General features: G+C 31.1%; 1 protein-coding gene across 1 annotated transcript; it reads right to left on the reverse strand.

The window, feature by feature from the left end:
* Positions 1-474: 474 nt before the first annotated feature.
* On the reverse strand, positions 475-12,748 carry ND-PDSW (NADH dehydrogenase (ubiquinone) PDSW subunit). The gene is made up of 4 exons (XM_067270212.1): positions 12,582-12,748; positions 7,780-7,912; positions 6,167-6,306; positions 475-743 (listed from the first exon to the last, which is right to left on the reverse strand). Exons 1-4 carry the CDS (start codon positions 12,670-12,672, stop codon positions 631-633), a joined length of 477 nt encoding a protein of 158 aa, XP_067126313.1. The 5' UTR covers positions 12,673-12,748; the 3' UTR covers positions 475-630.
* Positions 12,749-17,778: the final 5,030 nt, after the last annotated feature.

Below are 17,778 nucleotides of genomic sequence, written 5' to 3' on the forward strand. Positions count from 1 at the left end.
AAACTAAGTATCAATTAGGTAAAATCAGTTATAGTTTTGAGCTTATATGAATTTTTTTACAGTAAAGTGTTTAATGAAATTGTTTATTTTGTATTATGCAAAAGAAAGAGAGTTTGCTACTTGGGGAAAAACATAGCTTTACAATTTTTTAAAATTTGATTAGTTAAACTATCACCTTTACTTTTAATTTATTTTTATCATCATTTATAATGCTCAAATGATAGTTCAAAAAAACTCTGCATAAACAAAGTATGCAAGAAAAAACTTGGCTGAATTATAAAGCAATATTCTGCAATGTCTACTTTGACTTTATTGCAATTCCAAAAATATGTATGAAATATATTCTGAAAAGTAACATTTAAAATATTGAATATTGCTCTTCAGAGTATCAAAAACAAAAGTATATAATAATTATATAAATTAGTGTTTACATACTATAATAATTTAAATAACTGTACACTGTAATGGCAGAAATTTTCTAAATTACAATTTTTTTTATTAGATACAAATTTGTTTAACTACTATTATTATTACAAATCTTTTGTCATCTAATGACAATAAAAACTTTTTAACAAAAGAAATCCTATAAAACTAAATCTTAAAGGATTAACAACAGAATTAATAAAAACATTATTCAATTTTATTTGATTCTAATTTCTCTTGTTGACGACGCTCCCATATCAAGCGATGTTTTTGTTTCATATAACAATCTCTAACATTTGCATATCCGCTTAAATCACCATCTACAAATCACAATAAAATAAGTTTTTTTAGTTTATATTTATCGATCAGAATTCAGTAAAAACAAAAACCAGAAAGAAACTTTCATTTTATAAAAAATTTCTATTTTTCCTATTTACAAAATAAATACTTAGAATTTTTCTGAATAATTTGATACTGTATTTTTATTGGGTTGCAATCTGAAAAAATTGTAGACCTACAAATTCCCACTGTTGTCCATCCATGTGCCTGTCTGTATTTCCTTAATCTTGAGAATGGAATTAGGTCTATATCTGGTCCAGATATAGAAACCTTAGGGACAGGGGGCCCTGGTTAACTAAATACGAACTTCTGATGTAAACTGGAAGTCATGTTGTTTCAATTCAAAAATTTTCCACCGAAAGGTGTTAGATATATGACTGACATGACTCTATTGTTAAAGGAAAAGTATGATGTACAGGGCAAGCCACTAACAATTTGAGGTAGAGAGCATAAATTTTAAATTAATTAATTAAAAATTGCAGACTGACATTATGATGATGTCACAATAAATAATTGCTCATTGCTGATTTATATTTTGCTCAGATACTGCATTTTACTTGTAATTATGAATAATTATTATTATTAGGGAAAATCAAATGAAAATGGACCAAGATTTGTCACATTGCACAGATATTTATTTGTGAGTTAAAATATATCAACACAATTAGGACATTTATCCCACCTTTTAACCAGATTAGAATTTCCTTGTCCATAAAAGATTGAATGTGAGAAAAGAAAATGTTCAACAGCTTCCTTACAGTTCCAGCCAATTCAAAACATTTTCCTTTGAGTGGCTTTTTTTAAAAGGACCAAAAATGTGAAAATTGCATGATAAAAAATCAAGACTATATGGTCAATACGAAGTATTTTCACTTAAATTTCTTGAGTATGTGTCCATGTTTTTGTTAGGCATTCTGGCATTTTAAAATCCAATGTGTGTAAATTTTCAATATTTTTCTTCATGCAATATTGTGTAATCTGTGGTGATTTCCTCCTCTGTAATACACTGGTTAGACTACATCCATTGTGACATTCTCTGGTATGATGATGATGCAAAATCCACAATAACACGACCTCATGTCACAAAATCCAAGAGAGATACATTCAAGAAGATTTAAGTGGAAAATGCTTGGCTCTACAACTGTGATTTATCATCCTGAGACTTCATTTTCAGTCCTCTCAAAAAAAAGGCAAAGAAAAATGTTTCATATTAAACAAAGTTGCATAACAGCCGTAAAACATTTTCTTATAATGTTACAATCATTCTCTTTCTGAGACTGGCATTTCCAACTTTGTTAAAAGGTGGGATAAATGTCTTAACAGTTTTGGTATATTTTAACTCATAAATAAATGTGTATGATGTGACAGACACTAGTTCATTTTAATTTGACTTTTCCTAATATTAAATAAAATTATAAATTTATGCTTAAAACTTTATAAAACCTACATATAAATAAATAGATTTTACTTATAAAATTATTTCCAACATAATTATACAAAAACTATTTGAAAATCCTAAATAATCCTAGACTATAGATACAGTGCAATATTTTGTCTTGGTAACATTTTGTTTTTCATATGAATTCCATTGCAATATATGAGTCCACACTGCAGCAATAAGCTATGATGGAGATAAAATGTTCTGGTGGCTGGCAACAAAATGCCCTCTTGTCCTACATGTTTATATGAGAGCATGCACATTGCGATTTTTTGCCATATAGAGCATTGCAGCACGGTCAACAGTCGATAGATGCAAGCCATGACTTGCAACTTGACCTAATAAACAATGCCATGAATGACAGTTTTTATTGATAATCACATTTTAATAGAAGTTGAGTTGTAGCCAAGCTTGTTTGATAAATCTTTGAAAGATTACTCAAATTTAAATATAAAGAGAAAACTCTGGGAGGAAGTTTGTGTGACATGGTATAACTTAACACAGTGATTCCCAACCAGTGAGGTGTGCTTCCCTTGGGAGGTGCACCTCACTGGTTGGGAATCACTGCAGCTATGGCAGGGAAGAATAGTGGCCTTGTAACTCGAGTGAATTCCATAGCTCTGAGAGTAAAATGACCTGCATGTAGAACTGACAGAGTTAGAACCAAACATGGATCATTTTGTGCAATTCAAAACAAGCTCATATTTCACATTGATGCTTACAGTTTATGAAAAAATTTTTTTAAATTTACATTATTATAACTATTCAGAAGGAATAAATTCCTGGTTGTACACTATGTACAGATATCACCCATTTTATTTGTACAAAGTGCTACAGATATATTAGGTCTATAAATAAAAGTAATGAGACTGGTTTCATAGCAAACAATATGGCAACATTGTGGGATTTTTGTGCTTCTTTGACCACAATGGAAGTGTTCATAAAGAATTCGTGCCTCAAGGACATGATGTCAATCAGCATTTTTTACCATGAGGTTCTTGAAAGGCTGTGAAAACGTGTTGCTCGTGCGAGGCCAAACATCAAAGAGACCATGCTGCATTATGACATTGTAAGCATCATGTGACAAGGTGCATCTTGTCACATGATGCTTACAATTATGGAGTTTTGACACAGAAAAATATTCCTATTGTCCCTCAGTCTCCATATTTGCCTGACGTGAGCTCATGCAACTACTTTCTCTTCTGCAGACTGAAACAACACCTCAAAGGGCATCATTTTGGCATGACAGAAAACAAAACAGCTGTAACTGACTAGTTAAAAGCCATTCTGCTTTCTGCATTCCAGCACTGCTTTGAAGAGTGGAAGCAACACCTCAGGTGCTGTGTCGCTTCCCAAGGGGACTATTTTGAAGGACACGGAGTTGATTTATAGATTAATTATGAATACAGATATTTACAGAAAAAGTCTCATTACTTTATTTACAGACAGGTATTTGTATTTTTAGTAGTGCAATTGTATTTTTGCTTCATATTTTCAATCAAACTTTTCTGATATTATTTAATTTGTAATGAAAAACAAACAAATACTAAATATAGAGCAATAAACACTTATGCATATGCTGGGGAAGGTAACATTGCACACGAGCCCCAATTGGAGAGGCATACTGTAAAAAAGGTTGGGAACCACTGACTTAACAAATGAAAAACAGAAAGCAAGTAAGTTTAGTTTACTCTTTTTATTAATGTGTTATTAATACAATTCTTGTATCCTTATCCTTACTTATATTATAAGGTAGTTTATCACATTGAATTAAAGGATTGGCTACTGGAGAAGGGATTAAGACTATTAGACATAAACATTCAAATTTGATGGTTAAAAAACCCTCATTGAAATTAACATTTGATTTATTTAATTGGCTGTGTTCCTCTGTGTTACAGCCCATCCACAAAAAGAGCCACAATTTCTTTTGCCCTCTTTGCATATCTTTTGCCATGCTTAAATTATTTGAATTCTGTATATTACCACATTTACTTTCCAATAACCAGCAAAATGTGTTCCAACCAACATCATGTCCTTCCTCATCAGTCAACTTTATACACAGCATGCCATAATAAACAATTTCAAAAACAAATTCCCCACATACATAGTTTCCTTGATGTGACTCAAGATTTTGATTCCATTATACCAAATAAATTACTGACCATACTAAATAACTAGTTTGACTAATTCCATAACTATTTTGACTCTTGATACTTATTAGCTACTAAAAATAAATTTCTTTCGGGACTTTTCTATCTAATGACTACTTCTTTCAGAACTTTTCACTCTTTCTAGATATCCAACAGGACTCTATTCTTAATAATTACCCAAAGAATTGGCTGTGGCTAAACAAAATTACCCAAGGAATTGGCTGTGCACAGAGGAATTCTGTGGAGAATTACCAAACTATATCTTCTAAAACTAATCCACCTCCATTCCATCTTTTTTGCTAACTTTCAATCAGTCATAGACTATTGCTTCCCCACATGATATTCTAAATCTTATTTCCTCATTTATAAAGTTAATGCTGAAATTTCTAAAACCCATATTCTTTTAAACAAACTTGTAAATCTGTCCTTTACTCATTCTCCCAAGATATAAACATTGAAGACATACTATTCCTTGATCTTCATATGTATAAACATATATCAAAAAAACCCTATATATATTTTAGCTTATGGTTAACTATTAATAGATTTTTGTTGTTTTTATTTATGTTTTATTTTTTATTGGGGTTTTTTCATGTTATTGTGGGAGAGTGGCTTTCTTTGTCTTTTGGGCTTCATCTATAATCTACTTTGTAAATAATGAAGAATTAAGTTTGCAGTTGATTTTTCTGACTGGACACTATCATCTGTGTAAACATCTGTACAAAATAAAGAAAGATCACTTTGTTGGAAATATGGTATGATGGATGAAATTGCTCACTATATCCTATTTGAATACATGGCATTGCTTCATGCAAGATACTCAATTTTGGAGCTGGGGACTGAGTGTGATGTTATGCTGAGAACTAGTGAAAAGCCTTTTCACTTCTGTGTTTGAGAAAAGCCTTTTATACTTTGTTAACGAAAGTGGCTTTATTGAGGAAGATTTATTGAGATTATCATCTGTCTTACTTCATCAATCTAAACAGAATATAGATTTCTGATTGTTAAAGATACCTTAATTATAAAAAACTAAAAACATTTCCAATAAATCTTACTGTTTTTTCATAGATGTATCATCAAGTTTTGTAAAATTATTAAGATTAAAAGACATTGTTAGAAATTGCTATTTCTTATCAATCTTTACCTTATATTTAGGTAAAACAAATTTTTTCCACTATATGTCCACTATTATTTAGATGAATATTCATTTTAAGTTATTATACATTTTTAATTGTAATATTTATGTTAAATTAATTAATGTTTTAAAAATTTAACATATTCAATAAATATAAGTTCATTCAATAAAATATTATATTCAATATCAACATGAAACAACAATTATTTATTGTGACATTGTCACAATGCCAGGCTGCAATTTTTAATCATATTTTTAATTTATTTAATTTAAAATATATGCTCTCTACCTCAAATTAGTAATGGCTTGCCCCTGTACATTATACTTTTTCTTTAACAATAGAGTCATGCAAGTCATATATCGAACACCTTTCAGCAGAAAATTTTTGAATTGAGATAACATGTCTACCAGTTTGCATTGGAAGTTCTTATATAGTTAATTGGGACTTCTTGCCTCTGAGGTTTCCATATCTGGTCCCATCTTTCATCTACCTAACTCATTTCTCAAGATTAAGGAAATACAGACAGACACCAGCCTGATGGACAACAGTAGGTCTACAGTTTTTCAAACTGCAGCCCAATCATATATGTTTATTAATACATGATGATAAATTATGATATGGTTTTTTTTAGAATATAAATGAAAATACAAATATAATATATTTATTTTTAATATACTTGCATTTTATGAACCAATTGAGAGCGGCTTCTTCATAATCGGCAAGTACTTTTTTGCAGTTTTCTTGATGATCAGGTGATTCATAAAAAACACAATCATCTCTTCTCAAACGTAAAAGATTTAAAATTTCTGTATCGACAGCTCTATAAAATATATTAGAAAAAAACAACTTTTACTAAAATTGAAGTAGTATAGTAAGAATAAGTATAAACAAGAATAAGTAGTTTTTAATATAATTCAAATTTTCATACTATTTAAATTTTATTAATAATGAATATGATTATATTTGGGTGTGCAAAGTACTCAAATAATCAATGTTTTCTAGTGATGATAAATATTTTCAACACTTTTTTCAATTTTCCTTTCTCTCTAAATATATTTAGCATTACTTTTGCAATTACACAGTGCTTGTCAGCTCTCAATCTTTCCTATTTCATGTATGTAATTAATAATACTGTAAAAATCTGACAGTTTGCATCATCAAAAAATGAAATATCAAGAAAACACAAATATTATTGGGCTAAAAAAATATATAAATATTTGTATTCTTTTTACTGAGATTTCACATTTAAAAAACTCTAAAAACAAACTAAAAAAAAAAAATTTGTTCTTTAATATTTAAATGCAAAAACCTAAGGATAAGGATAATCTATCTATACTATGTGATTTTGCATGAAACTTTTCCTACTAGGAATTGCAAATTTACCAACTTTTTATTACTAGTAAAATGATAAATTTTTATAATGTTACCAGCCATTTTCAAATTTTGACTGAAAAAAATGCAACAATTAGCACATTAATGATTTAGTTGCTAACTTCATGATAAGTTGAAAACTAAACAATTTTTACTGCTCTATGACCAATTGAATTTCTTTTTTTTTTCTATTTTGAAAAGCAAAAGACACATACGAGGTTGTAAGCTATCTATACAAAGTCCAAACTCCTAATTGCTACACCATGTTCAAAAACATAAATTGCTGTTACTATGAGTACTACTGATGCATACTGTGTGTTCATTGTTGCACTTTCTTAAAAATGATCTATCCAGGATTAATATTCTTTGAGACTAAAAGTTCTGACTAACAGTGTAAAAATGGTAAATTGAAGAAGATTGATATGGTTTTAATTTCCATAGTTTAAATAGGATTTGTTCAAGGGCTTAGAAATTGAACACTGTTTTCAAGAAAGCAATACATTTGGGAACAAGAAACTGAGGTTTCACTGTTTTTTTAAATACCACAGCACATTACAGCAATGATTCTAGATTTGCATAATTAATCATAAATCAGTTACAATGCTCCAAAAACATGCTAAAATTTTAAAAAATTATTTAAGAACAACCTTATTTAGGATTCTTCATATCCAAACAACAAGTTCTAAGAATATTTGGATGTAATGTACATAAAATATATACATACTACTAAAAACCTATGTAAATATTAAATGGCATCTTAGAAGAAGCATATATAAATTAAAAATTTAAGATAATTTAAAACATTTTTTAAGTTCAAGACATTTAAAATTATACAAAATAAAACAATTTTATTATTATTACTGCAGTATAATTTCTGCTTACAAATATAAATATTTATTAAAAATTTTTATGTTAAATTTACTTGTCTCTCTTATATTGTTCATTGGCTTCATAAAAGCACAGCACGTCACCAACTTCGCACTCATCAATAGATGGTACTCTTCGAAACTTCTCATGATAATAATAATATTTTGGACGGTTTGCAACTATCTTTTCTGTAACAGAAATTATATTATTATTATTTTTTTTATTTTAAATATTAAAAAGAAATTTGTATAATTACAGTTTTAAATTTTTCATGTATTGATGTATTCTTAATGTTGATTTAACTTGGCTTTTTTCTATTTTATTTGTTTTTTATGTACATGATATTGCAATTGCATTTAAGCAATATAGTTTTATCTACTAATTTTAATAAATTCCACACATCAGGCATTAGCTACTAAAAACATAGATATTCACAATAACTATTTAATAAATAAAAACCTGGTTGCTTTGAGTATTTTATATTTAAAATTATTTATATGAAAAGCATAAAATATTTTAAACTTTCAATAGAAAAGCATAAATTTCTGATTAATAAAATTTTGTTTTCACAAATTTGAAGACTATAAAAATAATAATTTTATCACCACATTGCAACTAATAAATTATATATTATCAATGCATTTTACTGATCAATATATATATTGATCAGTAAAATGCATATATATATATATATATATATATATATGTAAAATGCAATATATATATATATATATATATATACAGTGAAACCTTGCTTAACGAGCACCTTGCACGAGTATTTCACATAACAAGCAAAATAAATTGTAAAAATTTGCCTCACTTAACGAGCAATATTTTGCATAACGAGTGATGAGGAGAGGGGAAGTCCCAAATTGTGCGCATGCAGCATACTCCATCAGTCTGTTTAGCACTTGTTCCGCTAGCATGTTAGTATTGCTCGTGATCACGTTTTTCCAAACTTGTGCTCACACATATTATCAGGTCAGTCCATAAGTTCTTGCGCATTTTTATGACCTTGAGAAAAATCTTGTTTTGCTGTTAAAAATGTCAGTCTAATGTGATAATTTTTATATGGAAGTGTTAAATTGGATCTCATTCATATAATACTGTTCAGAATTGTGAACATTTCAGTTGTTTATTTTCGTTAAAATGGAAGTAACTGACGAATATAAAAGACACGTTTTATACTTTTTATTTTTAAGTGGTGAGAATGCTACAAACGCAGCCAAAAAAATAAATACTGTTCGACGACGGATCTTCCGGTACGAGCCTTATCCTCCACACTAAAATCATTGTTTCTAAATCTTTCAAACCACTTCTGTACAGTCCTTGAACTAATTACGATTTGATTATGTACAGTATTTATTTTTTTGGCTGCATTTGTAGCATTCTCACCACTTAAAAATAAAAAGTATAAAACGTGTCTTTTATATTCGTCGGTTACTTACATTTTAACGAAAATAAACAACTGAAATGTTCACAATTCTGAACAGTATTATATGAATGAGATCCAATTTAACACTTGGATGTAAAAATTATCACATTAGACTGACATTTTTAACAGCAAAACAAGATTTTTCTCAAGGTCATAAAAATGCTCAGGAACTTATGGACTGACCTGATACTTATAAACATCAACAACCATAGCCCGTTATATAATAAACACACCAAATTCTGGGTCATTAAATTTAATGACCAATTCCAAATTAAATTTTAGAAATGTCTGAATTAAAAATTAACTATTTATTATTATTAAATTTAATACGAGATGGAAATATAACTGTCTACCTCTAGTCAAATTAATTAATTTCTAATATTTAATTATAGCCTTTACATAATCCAAGAATTTGGCATATCGTTTGGAGTGTTTATCAAACATATTAGCTGTGATTTTTTTTTTGTTTCTGCAAATCAAATTCTCATCAGGATGGTTCATTCCACGCTAGATGATGATGATGATTCACACTCCTTATGGCCATCCATAAATTACCTAAGGTATTTTGGGGTGGGTGGGGGTCAAGCATTTCTTACTTGGGTAGGGGGTAATAGATCTTGTCTTACATAATATTCTTATTTTTATTTTTTGATTTCATTGAGTGGTGGAGTTTTGAATTTGGTGGTTTCTATTAAGAATACTCATTGTACTAATGCCATCTCATGTGATATAATAGAATAACAATGCTAGCAGACTCATGCTCTACACATTTTTTATCATGGGAGAAAGGCCGTGTGGTGGTTTCTCTCTCTTTTTTTTTCTTATTAGAATAAGTGCATCACTCCTGTGAGTGTATAAGACTAAGAATACATAAACCAAATTACATGATACAAAGTAAACATAAAATTAGTATTCGGCTTTTAGTGAAAACTGGAACTAGATATTAGTAATAATAAATAGTCTTTTCTTCCATATTCATAACATAATTGTAAAAAACATCAAACAATAGCTTTTGAACAAACTTATCGAGTGGACATGGCCACTTGAAACCAAGCGTAAAGATTTCTAATTTCAGAATAAATCTATGTTGATCGTAAATTGCACAATGATAGATCATATGGTCGATGGTGTCTAGGTTTTCTGTAAAGCAAAAGCAAGAGGCAGTTTCTGCCTAGTTATACATTGCCAGGTAGCTTCTAAAATTATAATGCCCAGTAAGTAGTTGAGCAGTAGCAAATGTTAAATCTCTGAGTGATGAGAACCTGCTTTCAACACTAGGAAAATAAAGTCTTGTTATCCTACCAGTTTTACTGCTCAACCATTGTTGATTCCTCTTTTGCATAGCGTTGTCAAGAATATAATTTTTAAGGCTGCTACGTGAGAGAGGGATGTGATTGTAGTCCAAGTCAGTGTCCTTTGCAGCTGACTTAGCCTCAAAGTCATCTTTTTCATTTCCTAGTATGCCAGTATGACCAGGAACAAATATAAAAGTTACCTTATTTACAAGACTTTTAATATGGTGCTAGATAGTAGTTCTGAAGTAGTAGTTTAGAACCTTTTCTACAATACATAGTGGCAAAGGAAGGAGCTCTGCTAGAATCAGAGAGGCATTAGTAGAAACAGTTCTGCAGTGCTTTGAAATTCTGATGGCAAACTATTTTTGAAGAGAGAGTAATTTACTTGGTACTGAATTTTTACTGGTTACATGACCCCAGCTAGAGGCCACGTAAAGCAGCATTGGTTGTATTGCCCTATTATATAGAGTTTTACAAGCTTTATGATTTAGTCCCCAGGTGCACCTAGCACATTTCAGCAGCATGTAGTTTATTTTCTTGGCCTTAGCCAAGATGTAATAATATGGCAACGGAATGTGGTTTCTCTCTATTCTCTCGTTTTATTTTGTATGACATTTCTGTTTACACGTGCACTAGCTGGTCGATCTGTCAAAGTTTTTGCATCCTTTTGTGAAAATTAAAATTTATATAAAAATGAATATTATGACATTGATTAATGATAATGATAATTAAAAGATTGTTAATAATTAAAAAATGAAGTTCTTAAAATAAATTGTTCATTCGAATTCATTAAATTTTTATATTTTTAAATGTGTTTATATAAAGTCTTTTATATATAATAGAACATATTAATTAACTAATTAATAAATATATACTTTGGACCCAAGGTTTTTAGGGTTTCATAAAAAAAATTTTTCTTATTAAAATCTTTCTATAAAATCATGCCTAAATATTATGTAAGATAGGGAAGGGGAGGGGATCAAAGAAAATATTACGGTTTCTTATACAGAGGTGGGTGGGGGTCTAGAATGGCTGAAATCGCCCTTACGTAATTTATGGGTGGCCCCTTAACGGCGTATATTGTACAATTTTTTTTTTTTTGAATAAACATTACACATAAAACATTTGAGCATCTTTTTCTGCATGGAATGCATTATCGTATTTTACATTAATTTCTATGGGAAAAATTGTTTTGCTTAATGAGTGTTTTGCATTACGAGTAAGACTCTGGAATAAATTATGCTCGTTAAGCGAGGTTCCACTGTATACATATATATAATTTAAATGAAGAAATATAGATAAATTGAATGAAAACAATAATGGATATAATAAACAATAATTAAAATCCATCTTAAGAAACGAAGCAATAATAAATATGTCTATTCTAATAACCTTAAACAGCTTCGCATACTTTGTGAAGCTGTTTAAGGTTATTAGAATAGACATATTTAAACAATAATTATATATAAGCAACAAAATACAGATGTATAAACAATAATAATACACAAACACACTATGAATTAAGTTGAAAATGTCAAGACTTTTCACTTTAAACTTCACCCACTATTAAAGGTACTGTACCGTATATTGATTAATTCAGCTACTGTATATACATTTTTTTTTTTTTCCTTTTCTGTTACCATAGCTCTTGTCTCCCTAACATCTTATTTACTAACACAGGATTAAAAAATTGACAGCACAATAGCTTCAATCCTGCAATCTTAAGCAGTATTTTGTTATAAACTTTCATTGGTGGGTAAATCTTATAGCTATATCACCCACAAACTAATTTAATTACTATTTCAATCATTGAATAAGGAAGAAATGTCTGTATGAGATTGAGTAGTATAAGTAATTAAATGTTTATTTTACTATACATTAAGCATTGCTGTAAAATAATGAACAATAACAATGGGCTAATCCTACAAGTAAATACTATGTACAGTAAATAATTTTAAGCAAGCTTTTAATAAAAGTTAAAAAACAAAAATATAAAAGTCAATTATAACTTAATGTAGATGTTTTTGTGGCAATTACTTAAATCAGTAACTAAGGTCAATTTTTTAAAATTTATTTTAATGTATGGAATCCAAAACTTGACTTCAAATCTGGATATTTCATACACACCTCGAGCCCAAGTAACCGGTGCATCTATCATATAAATAAGTCCATTGATGAATGCATCAAATGGGCTTCTAGAAGGCCGTGAATCACTCATCTATAAACAATCTTCACAGATTTTTAATAATAATAATGACGACCACGAATCTAGAAGTACTTCGATACCTCTAACTAGCCAAGGAGATTACCGAAAAACGCCACCTGGCGAACGATTATAAAACAAAATACAGTAATTAAAAACCCTAACTTTACAACAATTTTTATTTTTTTTTTATTTTTTAACAATGTGAAATTATTTTCCCTCTTTATTTTATATTTAATAATTATTTAATTCTTGAATTTCAAAAATTGCTTATTTTATGATTAATCGTCCAAATTCATAACTAATCGTTAAACAAGTATTCTGGACTTTTTTTAACCCTCGTTTTTGCCCTGTGGGCACTAAGACGGTACTTTTTAGCAAGCCCGTTATGGGTTCGGCAAAACCCACAATGGGATGGCCGGTGGTGAGAGACCGGGATATATCCGGACGGACCACCCCCCAAAAAATTCCTGGAGATTTTTCGGCCCGTTCGGATTCGTTTCCGGGTTCTCCCAGAGCGGTAGGCTGCCACATTGACCACTCGACCATCCGGCCGTCCGATTGGATATATGAGTAACTTGTACACTAAACTATTTTTCTATCAAAGTAACAAACATAACTAATAAATACCGTATTTTACGGACTACAAGACGCTATGGACTATAAGACGCACCTTAATTTTTAAACAATTAAAAAAAAAACCTATAAGACGCTACGGACTATAAGACACACCTGAATTTTGGAGGCAATTTTTCGAAGAAAAAAGTGCGTCTTATAGTCCTTAAAATACGGTATACGTATTATTTCTTTCAAATCTTCGAAATACAATAGTTTATTTCGAATTTTAAATAAAAACTAATATATATTTTTTTCTTGTATAATCATTTCTCCAAATATACAAGGTGATCATAATTAAAGAGTAGCTTTTTGCAGAAAAACCGTTGAGCAAATCTTAACCAGAGCCAACTAAATTTGGTTTACATACTGTTCCGAGTGTGCTGTTTCGATTTTCAGAAAAAATTTTACTTTCAAATTCAACCGATAAGGAACAATTTGGAACTGCTAACTCCGTAATATGCATATTAAGTAAATTTTATGGGAAATTTTTTGATTTATCTAAATTACGTAGCGAATCGCAATATTTATATTCGTGTCCGGACTATATTGACAAGTAACTCTTAGACATAAAACACATTATAATTAATGTCGATCCGAACAAAGACGTACTAAAAGAATTATATAATTTAATATCATTAATATTTACGGTACCATCTACCAGTGGGTCTGTTGAGCGCAGTTTTTCGACCACGGAGAGAATTCATACATTGGCCAGGAACACTGGGGTCGGAGGAAAAATTGTCGTCGCTAGCATTGCTTTCGATAGAAAAAGAGCTTTTAAATACGTCGATGGAGTCGCGACCAGCGACTTTTATGATAAAGTAATTAACGACTTTGCGGAAAAAATCGCCGAATAGAATTAGTTTATAAAAAATTTAAAAAAACAAGTTTTTCGATCATTGTTTGTATCATATCAATTTGTATTATGTATGTATTATTTATATTTTACAACTAAAATACATAAATTGTTTATTTTTGTCATTTCCAGTATTTGTTTAAAACTTTTATGGAAATGTCATGTACCGGACAGGTCTGACCCGTTACGAAAGAGGCGAGAAAACGGTTAATTTAGAGAAGAATTTATTCGTTTAAAAAGACATAGGTAAAACACATTTGTAGTCGGACACTCATTGTTTATATCAAACTGCCAGGCAGAAACTATAAACCGCGGAAAGAAGTTGTCCTATCGGTGGAAGATCGAATTCATCTTCTATTTTGACTTTTCTCCGGCTCCAGGTAAGAGTCTCGTTACGCTTAGTAACCAGGGACCACCACTCGGGAAGCGTGATTGAGGGAGAGTGACCAATCAAATGGACGAGAGAAAGAACGGAGATTGTTATAATCTTCGAAATTCCACCACGCACGTACGAATGGACCCTAGATCATTACTGACGCGCAATTAACTGATTGCCCCTGGAAGTTGGCTTCTTACAGAAACACAGCTTTCCTATCATCAAACGTCACGGCACGCCACTGCCGTGTTATATACACAAGAAGCCGACAAAGTAGTTGGAAGATTGGTTCAAGTTGTTTACAAACCAATAAAAATGAAAAGTTAAACCAATTAATAGAAGGGTTCCTAATCTTTTTTGTGTATTGTCCCTATTTAAAAAAGTATTTTTTTCTGTCCACTCATTCAATGTTAAGTACTATATATATTATACAATATTATATTATATATTAATATAACTTCTTAAATAAATGTTTTTTTTTTTTTTTTTTTTTTAAATTATATAAGAGCAAGAAGAAAAATGTGTAAAATTGTAAATATTTGCAAAGTCTTAGCTATCCCCGCAAACTTTCATTGACCCCTGAAGGGTCAATACCGACCCATCAAGAAAGCCGGAGTTAATATAACAGAATGTATTTAACAAAATATTTCAGTTTTAGAATTAATAAATCACAGGAGGGACAATCGTAAATTACTTATCAGCAGTTTATAATAAATTTAAATTTGATTTTGTACTTGACTATTTCAACCAAACACCAAAACACTTAGGGTTTTCAACGTCAATCGGCATAAGAAAGCTGCGCAGCAGCACCGAATGGATAAAATGGAACAAGCAGCTCTTTGCCTGCCGTTCGTCATTACCAGACGAACGACAACCCAGAACTCACCACGTGGAGGTGGCTGCTTCAGAGTTCCACCAAGAGTTGGAAAGAATCCAACTCCACAAGTGACCAACATCACTTGTCGAGCCGAGTTCTTTCTAACTCGCACGATGAAAATATTCATAATTACCTCTGGATTCAGCTATTCGAAACTCACCATATTATTACTATCTGAACTAAGGAATGCAATATTACAAAAACTAGTAATAAAAAAAGACAGAAATGTATAAATACACAAGGTCGTAATAAAATGCACGTTAGGGTCACAAAATTTAGTTCAATCTCATACCGAACCTCGTTAACTAAAAACAATAAAAAAAAATATTAAAAAAAATACTAGCCTTGCGCGCGATTTAATAAAACGAAACACAGAAAGTCCTCTCCATCTCCGGTCGGCCTCTTAACTCGAGCGGGCCTTAAAGAAACGAAACACAGAAAGCCTCACCGTCTTTTGCCTTCGACCCGTTCTTGTATCTTCGTTCTTCGCCCTAGGAAGGCCTCTTCGCCCTACGCGGGCCTGTTCGCCTTACGGGATTTTATTAGAACGGTGTCGACGGTCGCCTTCGACCCCCGTTCTTGTATCTTTTTTCTTCGCTCTAGGAAGGCCTCTTCGCCCTACGCGGGCCTGTTCGCCCTACGCGGGCCTTTTCGCCCTACGCGGGCCTGTTCGCCTTCCGCGGGCTTTTCTAGAACGGGGTGCTGTCTTCGTCTTCATCCGAGCGAGCCTTAATGATGCAGAACACAAAGAGTTAGTTTGAGTGAAGAGTAAAGAGTAACTCGAATAAAAAGGCCGACAGAAAATTTCATCTTTTTACTCGAGCAAGCCTAAGAGAAAGGCGACATAGAGAGCCCTTTCTGCCTTCCGTACATTACTTAATCACAATTTGTTCTCAAATCTCAATGAAACGCGGAACTTTCGAACAAATTTACCCTTAACAATAGCCACCTACAATAGAAAAAGTCAACAATGCATTCTAACAATTCGTTACGTATTGTTAGAATGTATTGTTTGGAACGCGTGAGATATTATGATCCCGTCATATTTTTACGTAACGCGTTTCGAAAAACATTAATCGGTTTGAAATATTTCACAAAGGATTATTTTATTATAATAATGTTCATTAGAAACAGGATTACTTTATGATTTTTAAGTACATTTTCTAACCAATTTTGGGAATTGAAAAACAAAATGCAATAATTTTATTTCAGTTACAGATGTTGAATGTCGACGATTACATCAAAGAAAAGTTTTATGTGCCCTCCACTTCCATGCTGCTAAAAATTGCATTCAGGCCCACCAGTGTTTAAGCGGTGTTTGCACCCTGAACACTGGGAGTTCGGTCGTAGTTTCGCGCCTCGCTCGGACGGGCTGGCAACGTGGAGTTTTCCGGGTTTTCATTACGTCTATAACGCCTAAATAGGGGCCAGTTTTACTTAAAAGACCTCCCGGAAGGCATCCCCCTAGGCAGATCACCCAAGTGTTGTGTTGCCATAACAAACAAACAAACAAACAAAAACTGCATTCGCTGCAGAATACTCTCGACGGCAGAATGCAACTGACCTGCGTGGAATTGTCTCACATGAAATTCTGTTTTATAAGACAGCTAGACTGAGATAAATAAGACTCTTTAGATAGTATTATAACCGTAAATAAAATTAAGACGTAAACTGAGTTAGCTCTATGGGAAATTCTTGTGAACTTTGATATATCGATCCGGAAGTTTCGCCAGTATTTCATTGATAACGAGAAAAGCTTAAGTTTAAAATTTGAGCTTTCTAGACCCAATAGTTTTTTCTCTACGAGTGTCTGATGAAGAAAAATAAGAAGCAAATACAACTTTTTTGGAGATTTTTGCACTTTTCAATTGGTTATATATTTCAGCAACCGCTTTATACAAAATCTTAAATTTTGCACACTACCTAAGAAAACAATTTTCCTTCGAACGACACGAGATATTCAAAATTACTATAGTTGTTTGGAGGGCGGAGAAATTGACTTCTGAAAATCTGATTCCTGTATATGTAGTCAGTCAGTGACTATTTACTTCTCAGAGAGTCAGTGCCGTGACTCCTGATATAAGACACTAGATCATTGGATCAAGTTGCTTCTGTTATTAAATACAGGACGTCGTCACTATATGTCATAATTAATAGACTCTACATTCAATCCTAATTACAGTAACATTATATATCATTTTGTAGCCTACTATAAAATGTGGTATACAAACTTATATGTCATAAAACTTTAAAGGAAGCTTAAAATTTTAATATTCTGTAGAATATTAAAATTCTAAGATTTCATGCGATTATTTTCTGGATATTTTATTTTGTACTAATATATGTATTACACATGAATATTTTCAAAATATAGCAAGTTTCAATACTAGTATA

This window comes from Centruroides vittatus, unplaced genomic scaffold (genome assembly GCF_030686945.1).
Source record: "Centruroides vittatus isolate TY-2023 unplaced genomic scaffold, ASM3068694v2 contig_364, whole genome shotgun sequence".
Taxonomy (NCBI): Eukaryota; Metazoa; Arthropoda; class Arachnida; order Scorpiones; family Buthidae; genus Centruroides; species Centruroides vittatus.

Coding starts and splice junctions, on each gene's coding strand:
- ND-PDSW (XM_067270212.1), bottom strand. CDS start 12,672: ATGAGTGATTCACGGCCTTCTAGAAGCCCATTTGATGCATTCATCAAT. Junction 7,913..12,581: donor ACCGGTTACTTGGGCTCGAG/GTGTGTATGAAA, acceptor TTTCTGTTACAG/AAAAGATAGTTGCAAACCGT. Junction 6,307..7,779: donor GAACAATATAAGAGAGACAA/GTAAATTTAACA, acceptor TATATTTTATAG/AGCTGTCGATACAGAAATTT.